Source organism: Syngnathoides biaculeatus, chromosome 20 (genome assembly GCF_019802595.1).
Source record: "Syngnathoides biaculeatus isolate LvHL_M chromosome 20, ASM1980259v1, whole genome shotgun sequence".
Classification (NCBI taxonomy): Eukaryota; Metazoa; Chordata; class Actinopteri; order Syngnathiformes; family Syngnathidae; genus Syngnathoides; species Syngnathoides biaculeatus.
Window position 1 is genome coordinate 2,964,759 of NC_084659.1, and position 22,000 is coordinate 2,986,758.

The 22,000-nt window shown below is 42.7% G+C and overlaps 1 protein-coding gene across 10 annotated transcripts in view; it reads left to right on the plus strand.

Annotated features, from left to right (window-relative positions):
- Positions 1–22,000, plus strand: part of LOC133493639 (gastrula zinc finger protein XlCGF52.1-like) — a 28,061-nt gene extending 6,061 nt beyond the window's left edge. For 4 of the 10 annotated variants that reach the window (XM_061807263.1, XM_061807268.1, XM_061807262.1 and 1 more), the window contains exons 3-4: positions 10,118–10,274; positions 16,316–17,568. In XM_061807263.1, coding sequence (XP_061663247.1) covers positions 10,148–10,274; positions 16,316–17,490 — 1,302 coding nt within the window. In that variant the 5' untranslated portion in view covers positions 10,118–10,147 and the 3' untranslated portion in view covers positions 17,491–17,568. The other 6 variants (XM_061807265.1, XM_061807264.1, XM_061807269.1 and 3 more) reach the window with 6 other exon arrangements.

Genomic DNA, 22,000 nt, shown 5'->3' on the forward strand with positions numbered 1-22,000 from the left:
CGTTTTTGAATGGATACGATATAAACGTTATGAAAGCACATTTGCATGCCATGACGCAAATCTGAACTCAATTTAGTTTCAGTTTAGTTAGTTGAATTTGTTTTTGGGGTAAAGGTATGCACCTAAATAATGATGATAATATTGTGTACATTTTGAAAACAAAATAGCATTTATTTATACATGTACTAGATATATTTCTTTCATAATAAAATTTATAAGACTTGCACATTAAAATTGGTGCTCATCCTTTGATCATGCTTGCACCCCCCAGACCCCAGGCTATTTTTCAGTCTTTTTTCATTCAGTCAAATCACATGCCTGTTGTATAGAGATCGTGCGCCTACGTTATAAAATTGAGGCTGCTTTACTGCCAGTCAAACAAAGCATTGTTGAAATTTAATTCCATTGAGACGAAACAAAAATGTCTGATAGCACAACACCCAGAGTTTTGTTCTATACCGTGAAACATTTAGAAGGTGATATTCAGCGAAGGTACGTGGAAAAGAGACACTCAGCATAGAGGACCCATATTTAATGCCACAGTCAATGTTGTCACGGATAAGAAATTTGACTGTTAATTCGCTTCCCTGTCTTGGACAACTGGATCTACACGTGTATCTGGTGAGTAAGTCGTCGAGATTTTACACAGAAGAGTTTGAAAGCTTATTAAACGCTGGACGCATACAAATACTTCGTTGCTGGATCTGTTCTCAATCACGAATAAATCCCACTTAGTGATGGACCCACTCAGAGTTTTTCCATACAAATACCAATATTTAAATAAATGTTGCTGGATGGGTTAAAGATGACATGTCCTGTAGAATTGAATGAAATAAGTCTCATTTTGTGATGGCAAAGTTACAGTAACTTGCAACTTGCAATACAAGATCATGTAATCCATAACTTGCATGAAATCTAGCAATGATTTTGGACTAAGTTATTGCCGACATCGAAGGACTCGCAATTTTTTAAAACTGACAACAACAAATCTAACTGGAGTTTTTGAAGCTCAGACTTTATTACGTCTGTAACAATCCAAAAAGTAGTCATACATTGACGTTGCCGTTTTTGAAATATAATAATCCATAGCCCATTTGTGGGGGAAAAAATGTAGGACAGGAAGTCATCTCCTCCGTAAATATCTCTGTGACAGTTTATTTAAAAAAAAAAAATACGCATTGTTCTCAAATGAGTCAATTTGGCATTATAAATACTTATTGATAATTTGAGATTGAGAAGAATAATTCCTACCTGAAATGAAGTGACTGCTACACAGGCGTGTGTATGTCGTTGGGCACCATCCATCCTGTTTAATTTCCGAAATCCTTCAATCTTTTCAGATGGTATTTGTCAGAGATGTTCCTAGAAAAACAGCGAAGACAAGCCTGAAGACTGTAGAGAGTGAACTCAAACCAACCAAGCTACCTCAGACTGCCAAAGTGGTAGTCCCTGTCTGCTCTTTTTTATTGCATTCTCAGGTCAAAGGTTTACATGGTGACACAGTGAAAATGCTGACACAGATGGCTACACCAAGAGCACACAAACACTAAGGTACATGTTTCTTCAAGGCTGCAAGAGTGTCTTGATAAACCCACAAGAGAAAAAGCAGGGCATTGTTTAAAGACATGTTTATGCCATTTGGTATCCTCTTGCGGTAGAAAGGTGTTATCTCCTCCCAGTGTTGAGGAGTATCTGCTTAAGGTCAGAAGGGAAACATGCTGAGGTCAGGATGGAGACATCGCTTCCCAGTGTTCAGGGGCATCAGCTTGAGGTCGGTAGGGGGGCATCGCTTCCCAGGTGTCACTGGGTCACACTTCAAGACGCGCACGCAGCTCACAAAGAGAACAATTCAGACTAAGACTAACAGAGACAAACGCATGATAAAAAACAATCCTAACAGCAACTATAGTAGTAATGATATACTTTTATCATGATAACTAACATAGTAATAACTTATTTATCAGTATTCTATAGAATATCTTGGAAGAACTGTTTCATCGATTGTGACAACCAACAGCACAGCGGTTCTAGGGCATTGTGAAAAATCTGCTGCGGTTCAGCGACTCCTGCACTGCCAAGCAGCTTTGTTTGACAGATGTGACCGTCTGAGCGCTTCACGTGCGGAAAAATCACCTTGAGATGAATGCGCTTGCACATAAAATTTTGTGATTTTTCAACTTCTGCGCCAGTCTGAAACATCCCCATCCATGCTTCTTCTTGTCGCCGAGTGTTCATGTTCGCGATGGATGTCTCAGAAAGACGAACACAGGGAAGGACAGAATTCAGAAACAAATGTGAGCGTATTGTTTGTGATTTATCAACTGGAAAGCATGTTCCAGCATTGAAGAAGAATCAACAGAGGACTGTTTGGGCTCAGGATAGTGAGTAAGTGTCATTTAATTTTAATGCACTGAGATTGGGAGGGGTTAGCGTTTTAATGAATTATATGAATTACAAAAAAAATAATTTACATGCATCATTTTATGAGATGCTGATATATCATACATTGTCATATGAATATGCTTTAAATGAAAATATAGATCATCACCTGATATTAGCAACATGCAGCGCTAAATTGAATTACAATATCAGTATTCAAACAAAACGCAACCATGATTTTGTAAACTGATATATTTTTTCTACCTTTCCCATTTGTTTTTATTTCTACGTTATGCAGTAAAATATCAGTTGATTATATATTCTATACATCATGAACCAAGATTTTTCTAAATACAGACAAAAAAATGTATATGCAGCAAGGTCTCATGGTGCTCAGTGAATTGAATAATAATAAACCTTTTTCTGAAAAAAAAAAATGCTGAATTTATTATATTTTGAATGTTTATTTTGTTTTTTGTATATAATACTATCTTGCTACTCAATAAAAATGTAATGCATATTTCATTCTGCTATATTAGATCCACTTTTTTGTATAATAGTAAAATCTAGTCAATATCTTGTAATTGTTATGTTTTTTTTTGTACATTTCAATCAAGCTAAGTATTACATGAATAACTTGTATTCAGTGCTATTTTAATATCTGCATAATATTAAATATCAGTTGATTGTTTATCTTTTGACTGTTGTTTGTGCTTTTGCACCAAACAGCAGTGCCGAGTACCCACCCTTTTTGGAGTCCTTTGAGGGAGTGCTGGAGAGCGCTCATCCTGCTGGGGGACTTCAATGCCCACGTGGGCAATGACAGTTAGACCTGGAAGGGCGTGATTGGGAAGAACTGCTCCCGCGATCAGAACTCGAGTGGTTTTCTATTACTGGACTTCTATGCTCGTCACGAATTGTCCTTAACAAACACAATGTTCAGGCATAAGGGTGTTCACATGTCCACCTGGCACCAGGACACCCTAGGTCGCCGTTCCATGATCGACTCTGTGGTTGTGTCATCGGACTTGCGACCGCATATCTTGGACACTCGGGTGAAGAGAGGGGTGGAGCTGTCAATTGATCACCACCTGGTCGTGAGTTGGCTCCGATGGTGGGGGAAGATGCCAGTCCGACGTGGCAGGCCCAAACGTAATGTGAGGGTCTACTGGGAACGGCTGGCAGATTCCCCTGTCAGAAGGAATTTCAACTTCCACCTCCGAAAGAACTTTGCTCACGTCCCAGAGGAGGCTGGGGACATTGAGTCAGAGTGGACAATGCTCCGCACCTCCATTGCTGAGGCGGCCGACCGGAGCTTGACCGTAAGGTGATCGGTGCCTGTTGTGGTGGCAACCCATGAGCACGTTGGACACCAACAGTGAGGGATGCTGTCAAGCTGAAGAAGGAGTCCTATCCGGCATTTCTGGCCTGTGGGACTCCCGAGGCAGCTGATAGGTACCGGCTGGCCAAGTGGAATGCAGCTTCGGTGGTTGCTGAGGCAAAAACCCGTGCGTGGGAGGAGTTCACCGTCAACACTGTGTATGGTGGGGACGGGGCACTGCTGACCTCAACTTGGTATGTTGTGAGTTGCTGGGGACAATACTTCGAAGACCTCCTCAATTTCACCAACATACCTTCCCACGAGGAAGCTGAGTCTGGGTGCTCTGACACGGGCTCTTCTATCTCTAGGGTTGAGGTCACCGAGGTGGTTAAAAAGGTCCTTGGTGGCAGGGCCCCGGGAGTGGATGAGATTCGCCCGGAGTTCCTAAAGGCTCTGGATGTTGTGGGGCTGTCCTGGTTGACACGCCTCTGCAAAATTGCGTGGACATCGGGGACAGTGCCTTTGGATTGGCAGACTGGGGTGGTGGTCCCCATTTTCAAAAAGGGTGACCGGAGGGTGTGTTCCAACTATCGGGAGATCACACTCCCCAGCTTCCCTGGTAAGTTCTGTTCACGGGTACTGGAGAGATGGGTAAGTCGGGAAGTTGAATCTCAGATTCAGGAGGAGCAATGTGGATTTTGTCCTTCAGTGGAACAATGGACCAGCTCTACACCCTCGCCAGGATCCTCGACGGTGCATGGGAGTTTGCCCAACCAGTGTTCATGTGTTTTGTGAACTTAAAGATGGTGTTCGCCCGTGTCCCTCGGGAAGTCCTGTGGGCGGTTCTTCGGGAGTATAGAGTACCGAACCCCCTGATATGAGTCAAGGCATAGTGTGTCCGGTTTGGTGGCCTCAGCATCGCATCTCTGCTCATTGCAGATGATATGGTTCTCTTGGCTTCATCAAGCCATGATCTCCAGCTCTCACTGGAGAGATTCGCAGCCGAGTGTGAAGCGGCTGGGACTCGTGTGTTCATACTAGTTTTACCTGCTGGAAGGTAGCGCTTTGTTCTTTCGTGTTAGCCAAAATGCCAGCTCGTTGTATTGCTGGGTATTGCTCAAACACTCAGGAGGATGGATTTATTCTTCATACGTTTCCAAAAGACCTGGTTCATCTAGAAAAATTGATTGCACTGGTGCAAAGGACGAGAGCTTCGTAGGTTCCAAATGACAGGTAGGTGTGTATAAAGCTACTATAAAAAATAATAGTTGGGGGGACACATAATCCTCTCAGAACGTAACAAAAGATCCAGGTAAATAAGTCAGGGGTGCTCAATGTGTTGATATACCCGTCGGCGCTGCGTCCGGTGAGCATGACTTCGGTGGCCCCTCGTCCACCGCGGACAGCTTCGGCAGCACTACCTCTGCCAAGCATGGCTTCAGCGGCGCCTCGTCCACCGCTGACAGCTTTAGCGGCACCGCCTCCGTCATGGATGGCTTCGGCGGCGACATGCCGTCTGTCTGCGGCTGGGGTGGCTCATCACAGCACCTCCAGGGTGGCTCATACATATTGTCGGGGAGTTCGTTGTTAGTTAGAAGTGATCCGCATATCATCTAAATATGACTCAAAACAATAGGGTAATATTGCCCCGGTCACTTCTCTTCTTCGAAAAGAGCTTCCATGTCCCATAGCAGGTGCCACTACATGTTTTCAATGGCGAATGTCCCGGTGTAACATCTGGTGATGACGTTGCAGGCAATATGGCTACCACTTGGATGTCAAATGAGATTTCCGCAACTTTGCGCATGGATGACATGCTTTCCGCTCATATTTATTTCTTTGATATAGGATTCATGTCAATGTCCAGGTATTTTTCGTTACAATATCTATTTTACAATGTGTATAGGGATGTCAGTGGGGCTTTAAAAATCAATATTATAGAACAAAAATCTTAAACATTGTTTTTGTCTTATAATAAGAGCAGGAAGCCTTTTTCCAATAGTTAGCCTTGCCATGCTTTGCAGGGAATGTGGGGGGTTTTAGGAGTCCCCTTGTGCTATTCTTTTAAAAACAATGCCAGTGATCTTCCATGGACTAAAACATCATCCTTGCAATCTTCGTGTCCAGTTGGAGTTGTTTCGTTCATGTTGAAGCTTTTCAACTTAGTTTAGGGTTGGTTGAGCGCTAGCTAGAGAGATGTGGTTTTGACCTACGCTTTGCTAAGCAGAGATCAAGTCTGAGGTAAAGTCTTCTTTACGCTACCGTCTGGTAAGATTTGTCAAGTGAAATTTATGTGCAGTTTAAAAACCACACTGACAACTAAATTTTGAGATTAAAACTACATTTTCCAAGTCATTTTCTGTTAATATTCTCATGATCTGGATTCTGATTCCAGCAACACAGTAGACGACCCACCACAGTTCTGAGTACCGGGGCTCAAATCCGGCCCGGCCAGTGTAGAGTTTGCATGTTCTCCCCGTAGCTGTGTGGGTTGTCTGCGGGCACTCCGGTTTCCTCTTAAAAAGTTTTCGGGCCGATCACCAAGTAAAAAAAAAAAGAAATGATCCAATGACAAGATGAAACAATGAGTTACTGCTATTTTAATTACTTATTTATTTTCTCCATATACCCTGTGTACTTAATTGCTCAATCTTTGTTGATCTATTTATGCCTGTGAGGCAAAGTGGCAGACGGAACAAATGAATGGTCTTCTATTTGAGGACAATAAGTAAGTACATACAGCAATTAATTTAGATATGTTTTTTTGACATTCGTGTTTGTTGGTGTGTCATAAGATTTTTCAAAAGTAAAGTACTGTATTTAACTTGGCTCCAAAAAGTTTTGAATTTACTGCTCTGTATTCTTCAGGTCAAATCGGCATTACAAGACAGAAATAATGGTTGCTAATTTACTATAATTAAATTACTTTATCATAATTAAATCACTTCCCCACACTGAAACTTGAGAGCATGACTCAACAGAATGGCAGCATGTTTACGTACCGCTAGCAAGAGCGCTAGCAGTACTTAAATGGAATAGTTAAGGTTTAAAGCCATATTATATTAAAGTACGTGAACATACTTCAAGCAAGCCTTATACCTACTACACATTTCCCCCATTTTGTTCATTTAATCCATTTAGCACGGTCTATACATGTTGTCATCCCCAGATCATCCCCGGGACCTTAGAACTGTGAGGCCAACGCTTTCCAGCTGATCCACCGTGCCACCCCGGTTTCCCCCCACATCCCAAAAACATACAACATTAATTGGACACTCTAAATTGCCCCTAGGTGTGATTGTGAGTCCGGCTGTTTGTCTCGATGTGCACTCCAATTGGCCGGCATCCAGTTTAGGGTGTACCCCGCCTCCTGCCCGTGCACAGCTGGAAAAGGCTCCAGCACACCCACAACGCTCGTGAGGATAAGCAGCTGAGAAAATGGATGGATGGATAGTAGTAGTTATCGTTTTTTTCCTGTCTTTTCTGACACAGTACTTTAAATATCTGACGAGCACTGAAGTTGGCACAATGGGACCGACGAGACGACTAAGCCAGCACCCACTGCTTTGATCAGAATACAAGAGAAATTTGCTCTTTCACGATTGCACTATCTGAGACTACTGCAATTAAATGTTGTATTCCGATACACCACATCCTTTTTTTTTAATCCATCAGTAGGGTTTTATCTGGTCAACTCAAATGTGACTTTATACACGTATTTTCGTGGCAACAAAAACAAGTGTGGATCGCACCAACTGTATTATCAGAAGAAAATGTGGGTGGGTAGGCGGCCAGGGGGGTCACTCATTCTCAGGACAGAAAAGGACTTCTTGTAAGGGTTGCTTGAGGTATATTCATTTACTCTGAATCCAATACACCTCACAAGCCAACAAGACATTACGTAGCCTAGCAAGTTAATGCTAGCACTCGTGGTTGTTCGTAAACATACTACCGTTCTGTTGAACACATGAACAGACCAGAGCAGCGAATTCCAACCGTTTTGGAGCCAAGGCACATGCTTTACACTATAAATTTCTCAACGCAAACGGACAAACAAAATGTTACAAAAAGTGGATACATTAATTGGTGTATGGACTGACTGCCATCAAATAGAAGACATTGTTCTGTCTGTCATTATTCCTTGCTGGCATAAAGGAGTGAACATAGATACATTATTATAAATATATATTTTTTTGAATAATTAAGGCTACAAGAATATATAGAACTTGTGCACCTACGTCATGAAATCACGTGACTTTTGTTTACGTCGCCATATTGCTGATCTAACAAAGCATTGCTCAATGCTCAGTTGGTTGGAGACGACACGACAATACTGTATGTCTTATGGCAGGACGCCCAGAGTCTTGTCTGATATCGTGAGACATTTACAAGGTGAAAATAAGTGAACGTACATGGATAAATTAGATAAACTTGCCATAGAGAACCTGTATTTAATGCCGAAGTTGATGTTTTTGCCAATAAGAGATTTGACTGTTAAGTCGCTTCCGTTCGTCTTGGAGAACTGGATATACACATAACTGGTGAGTAAGTTGTCGAGATTTACACGGAAAATTTTGAAAGGGTATAAAAGTCTGGACGCATAGAAATACTTCATTGCTGGATTTGCCTTTGCCGGAATCCATCGATCTTTTCAGCTAGTATTCAATACAAGTACCAATGTGGAAATAAATGACCCCTGGTTTTACACAAACTCTCATTCATTAACTATGATTGAGAAAAAAAAAAAAAAAGAGGACGGAGTCATCTCTGCGGTACATACACGGAAGCGATTGTGGCCACAGTTAACCTCTGTAAACATCTGCGACAGTTTTTTTTTTACATGCATTGTTCTCAAATGACCCAAATTGGCATTATGAATACTGGTAATATGAGATTGGAAAGAACAATTTCTACCGAAAATGAAGTGATCGCTACACTGGCGTGTATATTTGGGTTGGGCAACATCCATCATGTTTAATTGCTGAAATCTATCAATATTTTCTGTTCTTTTCAGCTGGTTTTCCATAGAATGATCACTTTGAATATCTGTCCTGTCTGTTGTGACAACCAACAGCACAACAAGTCTCAGGCAATTTGAAAAATCTGCTCTGGTTCAGCTGCTCCTGCAGTGCAGAGCAGCTAGGTTGGACCGGCAATATGGCACTGTGCAAATTGTGATGTCACATGTATGAGCTCGATACTGAATGAACAGGTCATTTAAAGAGACCCATTGTGATCGGATTTTTTTTAAACTCAGAGATCAACTCATGTCGGTGCAGTTGGGGTAAAGTCTACTCAAAACATGCATGATAGGTTAATTGAAGACCCTATATTGCCCATAATAGGCTGACAGATGAGGTTAGACTGGAATCCCCTTGGACTATGATGTTCGCAGATGATATTGTGATATGCAGTGAAAGGAGGGAGAATGCAGAGGAACAATTAGAAAGATGGAGACATGCACTGGAAAGGAGATGAATGAAGATTAGCCGAAGTAAAACAGAATGTGTGTGAATGAGAAAGGTGGAGAGGGAAGAGTGAGCCTACAGGGAGAAGAGATAGCAAGGGTGGAGGACTTCAAATATTTAGGGTCAACAATCCAGAGCAATGGTGAGTGTGGTAAGGAAGTGAAGAAATGGGTCCAAGCAGGTTGGAACAGGTGGCGGAAGGTGTCTGGTGTGTTATGTGACAGAAGAGTCTCTGCTAGGATTAAGGGTCAAGTTTACAAAACAGTGGTGAGGCCATGATGTACTGATTAGAGACGGTGGCACTGAAGAAACAACAGCAAGCAGAACTGTAGGTAGCAGAAATGAAGATGTTGAGGTTCTCGCTCGGAGTGAACAGGTTGGATAGGATTAGAAATGAGCTCATTAGAGGGACAGCCAAAGTTGGATGTTTTGGAGATAAGATTCGAGAGAGCAGACTTCGATGGTTTGGACATGTTCAGAGGTGAGAGAATGAGTATATTGGTAGAAGGATGCTGAGGATGGAGCTGCCAGGCAAAAGAGCAAGAGGAAGACCAAAGAGAAGGTTTATGGATGTGGTGAGGGAAGACATGAGGGCAGTTGGGTTTAGAGAGGAAGATGCAGGAGATAGGCTAAGATGGAAAAAGATGACACGCTATGGCGACCCCTAATGGGACAAGCTGAAAGGAAAAGAAGAAGAAGAAGCTATTGCCCACAAGTGTGAATGTGAGTGCAAATGGTTGTTTGTATGTTCCCTGCGATTGGCAGGTAAACAGTTCAGGGTGTACTTTGCCCAATGACAGCTAAGGATAGGTTCCAGCACTCCCATGACCCTTGTGAGCATAAGCAAGTCAGAAAATTGATGGATGTACAGTTTCAATCATATAAATCTGAATCTTGATATTATTAAGATGTCCAATTTTCACTTGGTTTTCTCATCCGTTTTATGTAGCGCAGAAAGTGTTGTGATCGTCGTGTGAAAATGTGTGCAAGAACGACAGGAAAGTACAAGGAAGAAGTTCGTGGACCAAAAGAGGAGGAGGAGCCACAACGTCAGCCACTGGATGCTGTGTTCAATCTGCATCCTCAACTTGTCCAATGCACAGCAGGTGGGTTCATTTGTTGCAAGCATTCTAATTTGAATGATATTCTTATTTACGGGCCCCATTTGATTATGCATTTTATGTAACGTTATTAACATCCCGTCCTGCGACGGAATGGCGACCAGTTAAGGGTTTGGTTCGCCATTCGTCCGAACTCAGCCGGGATCGGCTTGGGACTCCCGCGACCCTTGTGAGGAAAAGCAGCTTGGTCCCCCTGCAGCAAACAAATACTTGGGCCGGTTCACAATGGTCAACAGTCTCCTAGCCAATCCGGATGTACTACGCGATGTGCGGCTTTCCTTAGCGAATTAGAATACAGAATGCAGTAAAAAAAAAAAAATAAGCCTGCTTCACTGTGAAAAATTACACACACACACACACACACGTATAAAAAATAATAATTCTAATAGCAAGGCTACATAGAGTGAACCGGGTTGTAGCGAGGGAACACTGTAAAGATATAGAGAAATGTGAAAAAATGTTAATACCTTGGTCAGAAAAGTTTATATTGTGTGGTTTGGGGTTTAACAGCCATAAAACATATAAAAGAAAGAACTAAATTAAAAAAACATCCTACAAATGAAAAAAATATATAATAAACAACAAAACATACAATCTTCAGGTTACGTCCTCGACCGACAATATTTTGACCTTAGTACGCCTGTGTCTCATCCGCCATTTTGTCCCCAGCACCATAGTAAACGTTTCTCCTTTGCTTATGCATATTGCCTATCTGTGTTTGTGCGCCAGGAATATCTTTGCCTTTCACTCAGACCTTTTTACACTTTTTGGCCCAAAACAAGAAAGCTGGGGTTTTTTTTTTGTTTTTTTAGCAATGTTGGTCCAGCTGAAGCAAAAGCAATTACCATGGAAATGAAGAGACTGGACAAAGGAGTAACACCGACGAACATCAGTAAAGACTTGGGCTTCAGTTGGTCGACTATGGCAATCATTTAGGACAAAGCCCATTTTTAATGAACATGAAGGGTTTCACCCCTTTTAGGGATGCAGTGATTACAAAGCAACCAATAAGGGCTACCTGCACATTCCTCCTGAACAATAACTAAGCATAGCCTTCCCTCAATCTTTGGCACCCACCTTTCACAGTAATGGTAAGTACAGCTTCCCATTTGTTATTTTAAATCCGCCCATCCATCCATCCGTATTCTTAGCTGCTTTTCCTCTCGAGGGCCACAGGAGTTCTGGAGCCTCTCCCAGCTGTCAACTGGTAGGAGGCGGGGTACACCCTTAACTGGTTGCCAGCCAATAGCAGGGCACATCGAGACAAACAGCCGCACTCGCAATCACACCTAGGGGCAATTAAGAGTGTCCAGTTAAAGGGCAACTGTCATGAAATGGATGATTTTTAGTATGTTATTAATGAAAAAAACGTCAGCCAATATGGGCCCATGCGTTTTTTCACCATAAAACATGATTTTGACGTATATAGCTCTTTGTAACTCCCGCCAAGAAAATCCTCTCGAGGGATTTGTTTTCAAGAAGAAGCAGGAAGTGACGTAAAGGACAGCGGCTCCCCCAAGTGGACTTGTTTCTTTCCATTGGTTTTCCCTCCGGGAAGGTAGCTCGTTGTTCCTTCGTGTTAGCCAAAATGCCGGCTCATTGCATTGCTGGACATTGCTTGAACACTCTGGAGAATGGATTTATCCTTCATAAGTTTGCAAGAGAGCCGGTTTGTTGTGAAAAATGGATTGCACGGGTGTAGAGGACGAGGGCTTTGTGGGTTCCAAATAACAGGTAGGTGTGTATATAGCTACTAAAAAAAATAATAGTTTGGGGCGGATCACGTATTCAGTCTCTCATAACGGAAAAGATCTGTGTACGAAATATGTAGATGTGCGCGTCGGACGGCGTCGGGCTGCTGCGCGGACGGCAGCGAATCTGAAGAACCCAGCCAAGAATGCCTCACTCAGCCGCGTGTGCTCAATAAAGTGCCCCGGCTCGACTGTGTTGTTCAACGCGTACTGCGGCGTCCATTAACAAACCGCTAAAGCAGCACCGCTCGGCTCAGTCATAAGCCACACCGGTTGGCTGTGATGAGCCGCGATGGCTCATCTCCGCCGCGGAAGTGGATCGGACGGGGATGCAGTTTGGCTGTGATCGCATATCATCTGAATATGGCTCGAAACAATAGTGTAATATTACCCCAAGTGTTCAAAATAATAGTGTAATATTGCCCCAGTAACTTCACTCGGTTGTGTGGTGTTCTCCTTTTTGAAAAGAGCTCCGTGTCAGAAGGGGCGCGTTTGTCTCCCATAGTTAGGATGTATCACGTGTTTTCATTGGCGAATGTCCGGGTGACGTCACGGACGGAGGATGCAGCCAATATGGCGACCACTTAGATATTGTAGAATGACACTTCTGCAACTTTACGCATGGATGATGCGCTCTCCGAGAACATGCAAACCCGACACAGGGAGAGTCGGGATTGAACCCGGGTCCTCAAAACTGTGAGGCCAACGCTTTACCAGCTGAGCCACCATGTTGCCTTCATTTTTAATGTATTTTTCTTTTTTTATATTAAGTATTTTGATGTAAAATTTTATTTTAAATGGTAAAATCAGTCTTAAGCCGAAATTCGGGTTATGTTATCAGTGTATCAATGAATCTCATTTGTAGATCGAGAAGTCTCTATATGAAAGATGAACCAAAGATTTTTCTATGACATGGATTTTACTTTACCCAGGTATGTTTTGCAACGCAACCCCCACATTAAATGAGGGAAGACTGTAGTGCGCACAATGGCAATTTAGGGTAGATGTTTTTTGTGGAGCCAATGAATGACGTCATTGATCGGATCGCTGAGTTATGACAAAGTTGATCAATATTTCAGCATAAAATGATCATGATTGTCCATTAATGATATTACTGATCAAATTGACGTGAAGTCAATTTTAAATTGATCCAAGGAGGACTAGACTTTCTGAGGGTCCTTTCTAATAAGATAACTACAGTTCAATTGAGGTACTGTGCCACTTTCAACAATCATATCAAATCAATCACAAAAAGTGCCTTCTACCATCTGAAGAACATATCTAGAGTGAACTCTGATGTGTCAAGGAGATCAGGAAAAGCTCATCCATGCTTTTATCTCAAGTAGACTTAACTACTGTAATGATCTTCTGACTGGACTCCCCAAAAACAGTATTAAACAGCTGCAGCTCATTCAGAATGCTGCAGCTCATGTTCTGACCAAAATAAAGCAGTCAGAGCATATAACTCCAATCTTACAGTCCTTGCGCTGGCTTCCAGTCAGCTTTAGAATAGATTTTAAATCGTAAATGATTTTCTGCTACTGGTCTAGAAATCACTAAATGATTTAGGTCCCGAATACCTGAAAGAAATGCTTACAGAATACAAACCCAGTATAGCTCCAAGATCGACTGACTCAGGTTAAATAGTGGTGCGCAGAGTCCAAAGCAAACATGGTGAAGCAGCATTTAGTTATGCTGCACACAAATGAAATAAGTTGCCAACAGAGGTAAGGTCAGTTCCAAGTGTGAATGTTTTAAATCCAGGTTGAACACTTCTTTTTTCTCATGCTTTTTAGAATATATTCACTTTTTGATCATATTACTTGGACTGTATGCGGTTTCAATGCTTCTTTTTTAATATTTTGTCATTTTTGTTTTTATCCTCTTTTGAATGTTTTCTCTTTATTTTCAAATACCTTTAATCATGCAAAACACATTGAATTACCTCGTGTATGAAATGCGCTATACAAATAAATTTGCTTTGCTTTGTTTTAATGTGTAGGAAATTGTCCACTTTCAGGGAAGAGGAAAAATCCAGCAGTGAGACTGTACTCACTCACCATGTTCTGTCTCCTTTGCTCTGATAAAATTAACTATTGTAGTTAAAACAACAACAAGATGGGAAGAGAAATGTAGGAGGGATTATTTTAAAGGAAGAGCTGGGTAAGAATGTCTTGGAGGTGAAAAGAGTATCAGATCGAGTAAGTCTGGAACTTGAAATTGAGGGTGTTATGTATAATATGATTAGCAGCTATGCTCCACAGGTAGGATGGGACCTAGATTTGAAAGAGAAATTCTGGAAGGAACAAGATGAAGTAGTTCTGAGCTTCCCGGACACAGAGAGAGTTGTGATTGGTGGAGATTGTCCTGGACATGTTGCTGAAAGAAACGGGCAATGAAGAAGTGATGGGTAAGTACGCTATTCAGGAAAGGAAGTTTGAGGGACAGATGGTGGTGCACTTTGCAAAATGGATGAAAATTGCACTAGTTCACGATTTTTTCCAGAAGAGACAGGAACAGAGTGACCTACAATAGTGGGGTTGAAGCACAGGTGGATTATATTTTGTGCAGATGATGCATTTAAAGTAGGTTACTGACTGTAAAGTAGCTCGACAGCATAGGATGGTGGTTGGGTAGGATGACTCTGGTGGTGGGTAGGAAGATTAAGAAGATAAAGGTAGAGCAGAGAACCATGTGGTGGAAGCTGAGAAAGGAATAATGTTGTACAGCCTTTCGGGAAGAGGTGAGACAGACTCTCGATGGACAAGAGGAGCTCCCGGAAGACTGGACAACTGGAGCCAGGGTAAACAGAGAGTACGTCAGGAAAGAGAGTACTCAGTGTATCTTTTGGTAGGAAATGAGGAGACTTGGGGGTGGAACTCCAAAATACATGAAGTCAAACAAGGTTAGAGATTAGTGAAGAAGTGGAACACTGAGGAAAGGCGAAAGGAATATATTGAGATACGACGTAGGACAAAGGTAGCGGTGGCAAAGGCAAAACAAGGGGCATTTGACAACAATGTACACTAGGTTGGACGTGAAAGAAGGAGAAAAGGATCAACAGGTTTGCCAGACAGAGGGAAAGAGATAGAAAGGATGTGCTGGTTGTGTAAGGGTGATTAAGGATTGAGATGGAAATGTGTTGACTGGTGCTAATAGTCTTCTAAATAGATGGAAAGAATGAATGAAGAAAATGAGAGAGAAGGAAGAGGAGTAGTGTGAAGAACCAGGAAGTGGCAATGATCAGTCAGGAGGAAGTTCAAAAGGCACTACAAATGATGAGAACTGGAAAGACAGTTGGTCCTGATGACTTATCTGTGGAGGTATGGAAGCAATTCGGAGAGCTGGCTGTTGAGTTTTTGACCAACTTTTTCAGTAGAATACTGGCGGGCGAGAAAATACCTGAAGAATGGAGGAAAAGTGTACTGGTTCGCATTTTTAAGAACAAATGTGATGTGCAGAACTGTCGAAACTACAGAGGAATAAAGACGATGACCCACACAATGAAGTTATGGGAAAGAGTAGTGGAGGCTAGACTCAGGACAGAAGTAAGTATCTGCAAGCAACAGTATGTTTTCATGCCTAGAAAGAGCACTACAGATGCATGACTGCCCTTGAGGATGCTCGTGGAAAAGTACAGAGACGGTCAAAAGGAACTACATTGTTTGTGGATCTAGAGAAATCCTATGAAAGAGTACCAAGAGAAGAACTGTGGTACTGCAAGCGCAAGTCCGGTGTGGCGGAGAAATATGTTAGAAGAGTCCTGTACTGTATGAGGGCAGCTGAACGGCCGTGAGATGTGCCGTAGGTGTGTCAGAAGAATTTCAGGTGGAGGTGGGACTGGATCAAGGATCCGTTTTGAGCCCCTTCCTATTTCCGGTAGTAATGGATAGGCTGACAGATGAGGTTAGATTGGAATCCCCTTGGACCATGATGTTTGCAGATGATATTGTGATCTGCAGTGAAACCAGGGAGGAGGTGGATGAACAATTAGAAAGATGGAGGCACGCACTGGAAAGGAGAGGAATGAAGATTAGCCAAAGTAAAACAGAGTATATGTGCATGAATGAGGGGCAGTGGGGGAAGAGTGAAGCTCCAGAAAGAAGAGATAGCAAGGGTTTGTCCAGCCAAAGTTGGATTTTTTGGAGACAAGGTTCGAGAAAGCAAACTTCGATGGTTAGGACATGTCCAGAGGTGAGAGAGTGAAAAAAACAATGTGCAGTTAAATAATGGAAATGACATCTGACCCTTTTATGTTTGTCATTTGTCTTGCAGATGTCAGTGAAAATCTTCGACCCCGGCAGCAGTCAGTGTCCCGTCACATCAAAGAGGAAGATGAGAGTGAAGAGCTTCAACGCATCAAAGAGGAGGAGGAAGAGTTCCTTCACATCAAAGAGGAAGACCAGGAGGAAATCATCCAGGTTCCATCCACTGGTGTCCATTTGAAGAGTGAAGCTGAAGATCAAAGTGAGGAGAGACAAGCGGCGGAGCCTCCAAGCAGGAACAGCTCAAGTGTTGGAGACCACTGTAGAGGACCACAAACAGACGATGATGATGATGAACAATCAGAAGGTGATATGACATGTCACACTTCCAACAAATGCTGTAAATGTTCTCAGTGTGGGAAAAGTTTTGTTTCTAAGAGCAATTTAAAACAACACATGAAAATACACACAGGAGAGAAGCCTTTTTCCTGCGCAGTTTGTGGTCAAAGATTCACTCAGAAGGGCAACTTAAAAATACACACAAGCAGACACACTGGTGAGAAACCTTTTTCCTGTTCAGTTTGTGGTCAAAGATTCACAAAGAAGGGTTACATAAAGTTACATACAAGAATACACACTGGTGAGAAACCTTTTTCCTGTTCAGTTTGTGGTCAAAGATTCTCTCTAAAGGGACACTTAAAGTTACACACAAGAACACACACTGGCGAGAAACCTTTTTCCTGCTCAGTTTGTGGCCAAAAATTCTCTGTAAAGGAAAGCTTAAAAAGACATAGAAGGACCCACACTGGAGAGAAACCTTTTTCCTGTTTAGTTTGTGGACAAAGATTCTCTCGGAAAGGACATTTAAAATGTCACACAAGAACACACACTTTTGAGAAACCTTATTCCTGTTCAGTTTGTGGCCAAAGATTCTCTCAGAAGGGAACCTTACAAAAACACAAAAGAACTCACAGTGATGAGAAACCTTTTTGGTGCTCAGTTTGTGGTCAAAGATTCTCTCAGGAGGGAAACTTAAAAATACACACAAGAACACACACTGGTGAGAAACCTTATTCCTGTTCATTTTGTGGTCAAAGATTCTCTCGGAAAGGACACTTAAAAGTACATACACGAACGCACAGTGGTGAGAAACCTTTTTCCTGTTCCATTTGTTGTCAAAGATTCTCTTATAAATATCAAGCTCAGACACACAAGTGTGCTGGTGAGGATAGCAGTGACCAATAAGGTTCTAATGCATGTGTGAAGATTTAAAAATGTAGTTGCTATGTTACTGACTTAGGAAAATAAACATTCCTGTACGAGCTTGCTTTGTATCTTGTTTTTTTTTATTTTAATTTCCTGAAAAGTTTTAATATTGAAGGTGAGGGGATTACACTACATAGTTCAGGCAGCAGACACGAGCTGTGGCCACAAGGGGGTTGGTGCCTGTCGTGGTGGCAACCCCTGAACACGTTAGTGGACACCAACAGTGAGGGACGCTATCAAGCTGAAGAAGGATGCCTATCGGGCATTTTTTGCCTGTGGGTCTCCCAAGGCAGCTGATAGGTACCGGCTAGCCAAGCAGAATGCATCTTCCATTTTCACAGAGGCAAAAACCCAAGGCAGAGAGGAGTTCGGTGAGGGCATGGAGAAGGACTTAAACACGGCTTCGAGGAAATTCTGGTCTACCATCCAACGTCTCAGGAGAGGGAAGCAGTGCACCGTCAACACTTTGTATAGTGGGGATGGGGCACTGCTGACCTCAACTCGGGATGTTTTGAGACAGTGGGGAAAATATCTCGATCCCACCAACACGCCTTCCCATGAGGAAGCTGAGTCTGGATTCTCTGAGCGGGCTCTTCTATCTCTGGGGTTGAAGTCACCGATGTGGTTAAAAATCACCTAGGTGGCAGGGCCCCGGGGGTGGATGATATTCGCTCTGAGTTCCTAAAGGCTCTAGATGTTGCGGGGCTCTCCTGGTTGACACACCTCTGCAACATTGCATGGACATCAGGGACAGTGCTTCTGGATTGGCAGACTGGGGTGGTGGTCCCCCTTTTTAAGAAGGGGGGGCCCGGAGTGTGTGTTCCAACTATAGGGGGATCACAGTCAAACCTCCCTAGTAAGATCTAGTCAGGGGTGCTGGAGAGGAGGGACCGTCGGGAAGTCGAATCTCAGATCAAGGAGGAGCAATGTGGTTTTCGTCCTGGCTGTGGAACAGTGGACCAGCTCTACACCCCCAGGAGGATCCTCGAGGGTGCATGGGAGTTTGCCCAACCAGTCTTCATCTGTTTTCTGGACTTGGAGAAGGTGTCGACTGTGTCCTTTGAGGAGTCTTGTGGGGAATTTTTCAGGAGTATGATGTACATACTTAAATTTCCATTTTCATCTATCGTTGTCATTCTTATAATGAGTTGTCTCATCTTTTACCATTCTACTTCGCTAAAGATCGATCGTCAACGACATTAATAACATCTGGTCATAAATTCAATTTTAAAAAGTAACTCATTGATAAACTCCTGCTTCATATAAAAACAAATCAGTACAACCCTAACAAGGATTGTTAAATTTACGAGGTCAATGATGTGTGCAATCAATTCATAAGAGATGAAGCTGCTGTAAAAGCTGAGCGATCACTTTGTCACCTTTTTACTCTGTAAGGTTACTCGATAAGGTTTGATAAGTGAGGGCAGACTGGATTGGCTCTGTAAAACTAAAGGCAGTTAGTTCTCCGAGGAGAATTCATCTCAACACCAACTTCAGAAGCTCCCGTCCACCTGCACGTATGGTGTAAAGAGTTGGCTGGGGTGAAGAGGTAGCTTAACCCTTTAAATGGAGAGTCGGCCAGGACATTTCTCACGGTTAGTCTTGCGGATAAGCGGAATCTGACAATATATATATGAATAAAATGAATATGAACAGATCCTCATCATGGCAAATGCAAGAAGAAGTGCATATGATGCAACTTTCAAGTTAAAAGCAATCGATAAATAAAAAAGGAAAAAGCCGCTGCACATAAACTTGGCATAAATGAATCGATGCCGAGATGCTGGAAACGGCACGGGGAAGAACTGGAGCAATGTAAAATGATGAAAAAATCTTTCAAACAGAATAAAAGCAGGTAGGGTGAGAAGCTTGGTCATCCAGGAGGGGCTCAGTGTCGAGCTGCTGCTCCTCCGCATTGTGAGGAGCCAGATGAGGTGGGGGTGTCATAATCAGTGTCAGGGCCCACTTTGTAGTTATGGTTTCCCTCAGAGAGCCGTTATGAAACTGTACAAATCTTAATTGCCTCATCACATTTACAAATAAAATTTATGAACTCGTTTTGGAATTAGAAATCAAGGCTCATGGGTTTTTCAACTATTACTGATGTTTGCGAGCACAAAAATGCTAGCATTTATGATTTGAAATCTTGTTACAGATTTTAACAAGAATCATAGAATTTCAAAACTCTGTGCTGATGACTTTGAACCGGCTTGTTTTGCAAAATCTTTGGATACACAAGTGTAGTTAAGTGTAGTTCTCTGATTTATCCTCATCTGATGAAGAAATAGCAGTATCGGTTGATCGGGAAGACGGAGGAATACTTCCATACAAAGCGACGGAGCCATGAGGTCGCTCCGCTCCACCCCACAGCGGAACGATCTCATCAAACTCCGCGTCATTCTGCTCGAGGAACCATCCGAATATTCAACATTATTTACAGCTGAGTGGGGGAGTGAACTCATGGCTCCTGTTGTGGCGGCAACCTCCAAACACGTTTGTGGACACCAACAGTGAGGGATGGTGTTAAGCTGAAGAAGGAGTCCTAGCGGGCATTTTTGGCCTGTGGGACTCCCGAGGCAGCTGATAGGTACCGGCTGGCTAAGCGGAATGCAGCTTCTGTGGTCACTGAGGAAAAAAACCTGGTTGTGGGAGGAGTTCTGTGAGGCCATGGAGAAGGACATTACGATGGCTTCGATGAAATTCTGGTCCACCATCCGGTGTCTCAGGAGGGGGTGCACCATTAAGACTGTATAGTGGGGATGGGGGACTTCTGTCCTCAACTCGGGTTATTGTGAGTTGGTGGGGAGAATTCGAAGACCTGGGTGGATGAGATTCTCCCGGATTTCCTAAAGGCTCTGGATGTTGTGGGGCTGTCCTGGTTGACACGCCTCTGCAACATCGCGTGGACAGTGCCTCTGGATTGGGAGACTGGGGTGGTGGTCCCCCTTTTCAACAAGGGTGACCGGAGCGTGTGTTCCAACTATCGGGAGATTACACTCCTCAGCCTCCCTGATAAGGTCTATTCAGGGGTACTGGAGAGGAGTGTCCATCGGGAAGTCGAATCTCAGATTCAGGAGGTGGAATGTGGACTGAGAGAAGGCGTTCGACCGTGGCCCCGGGAAGTCCTGTGGGGGTTCTTCGGGAGTATGGAGTACTGAACCCCCAAATATGAGCCGAGCCATAGAGTGTGTCCGGTTTGGTGGCCTTAGCACCGCATCTCTGCTCTTTGCAGACGATGTGGTTCTGTTGGCTTAAAATGGATATTTTGCCACTCAACAGAGGGTACCGTTTGAGAGTAAAATAAAAGCAAATAAATATCCAGCAACGTCAACAATGTGGCGAAATAATTCCTGACATTCGATGGAAATTAGGGAAAATAAAAATATATAACCGGCTAAAATCAAATGCAGCGATCATGGGCAATATAAGTAACAAACTCCTTGAACAAAAATATAGGAATGAATGTGGTGAGTTTTTAAAATTCTTAAGATGATAAATTTTTAATGTTTATATTTGTATTTATTTCTGCGCACACACACACACACACACACACTTCAGAGTTTTCCTGTGAAAATAATTACCTAGCTCTGCGGTAACTCTATGATTCAAATTTTGTTGTTTCTGGAATTGGTATCTATTATTGTCTAAATAAAAGTGCAAGGAACATTGTTACAATGTGGGAAACACCTGAACTGAGCTGAAGGTCTATTTTAATGAGACATCAAATTCCTCAATTAAGGTTTGAGTCTCAACTAGGCACAAGATAATACGTGCAAATCAACTTTCAAACCAATCTTACACAGCTAGAACCAGGGATAAAATTGACTGCATTCATTTAGCCTAATCAATTGTATTTGCAATATTTTTCATTTGGTGTTGTACATAATCCTTTAAACTTGAGTTGTTAAATTAAAAAAAATCTTCTCAGTATTCATCACAAATTTTACTGACCGCCTGAACCTGACTGATTTATTTCCACCACCATCTTTCTTTGCGTCCCCACCCAAATGTCACCCTGTGTTGTCCTCCACAGCACTTCTCGTCCAAAATGTGGAGAACCGTCTCCCATTCGGCACTGGTGCTATGTGTCCAAATGGCTGACAATCGGAACAAGTGCGAGGTCTTCTCGGAAAAAATCATACTGTTGCGTCCCTTGAGACAGAAATGGGACCAGCAAACCTCAGACAGCTTGCTGACAAGAAAGAGACACAAATGATGTGTAACGTTTCCACTTGGTTTCAAACTGAGGACCTTTTGTGTGCGAGGCAAACGTGATCACCACTACACAATGGAAACTGCCATCAAATCTCCAACCAAAGGTGCAATGCGAGTCAGCAAGAGCTTTCACATGCAATTAAAAAAAATGCATTTCATTGTTTCTGATCATTAGTTACAAATTGTGTCCTGGTCTACTCTACTGTGGTTGGTGCGTGTAGCATGGGTTCAATTTCTCCTCCATGAAGCATAAAAATAAATGAGGTGCATCAAG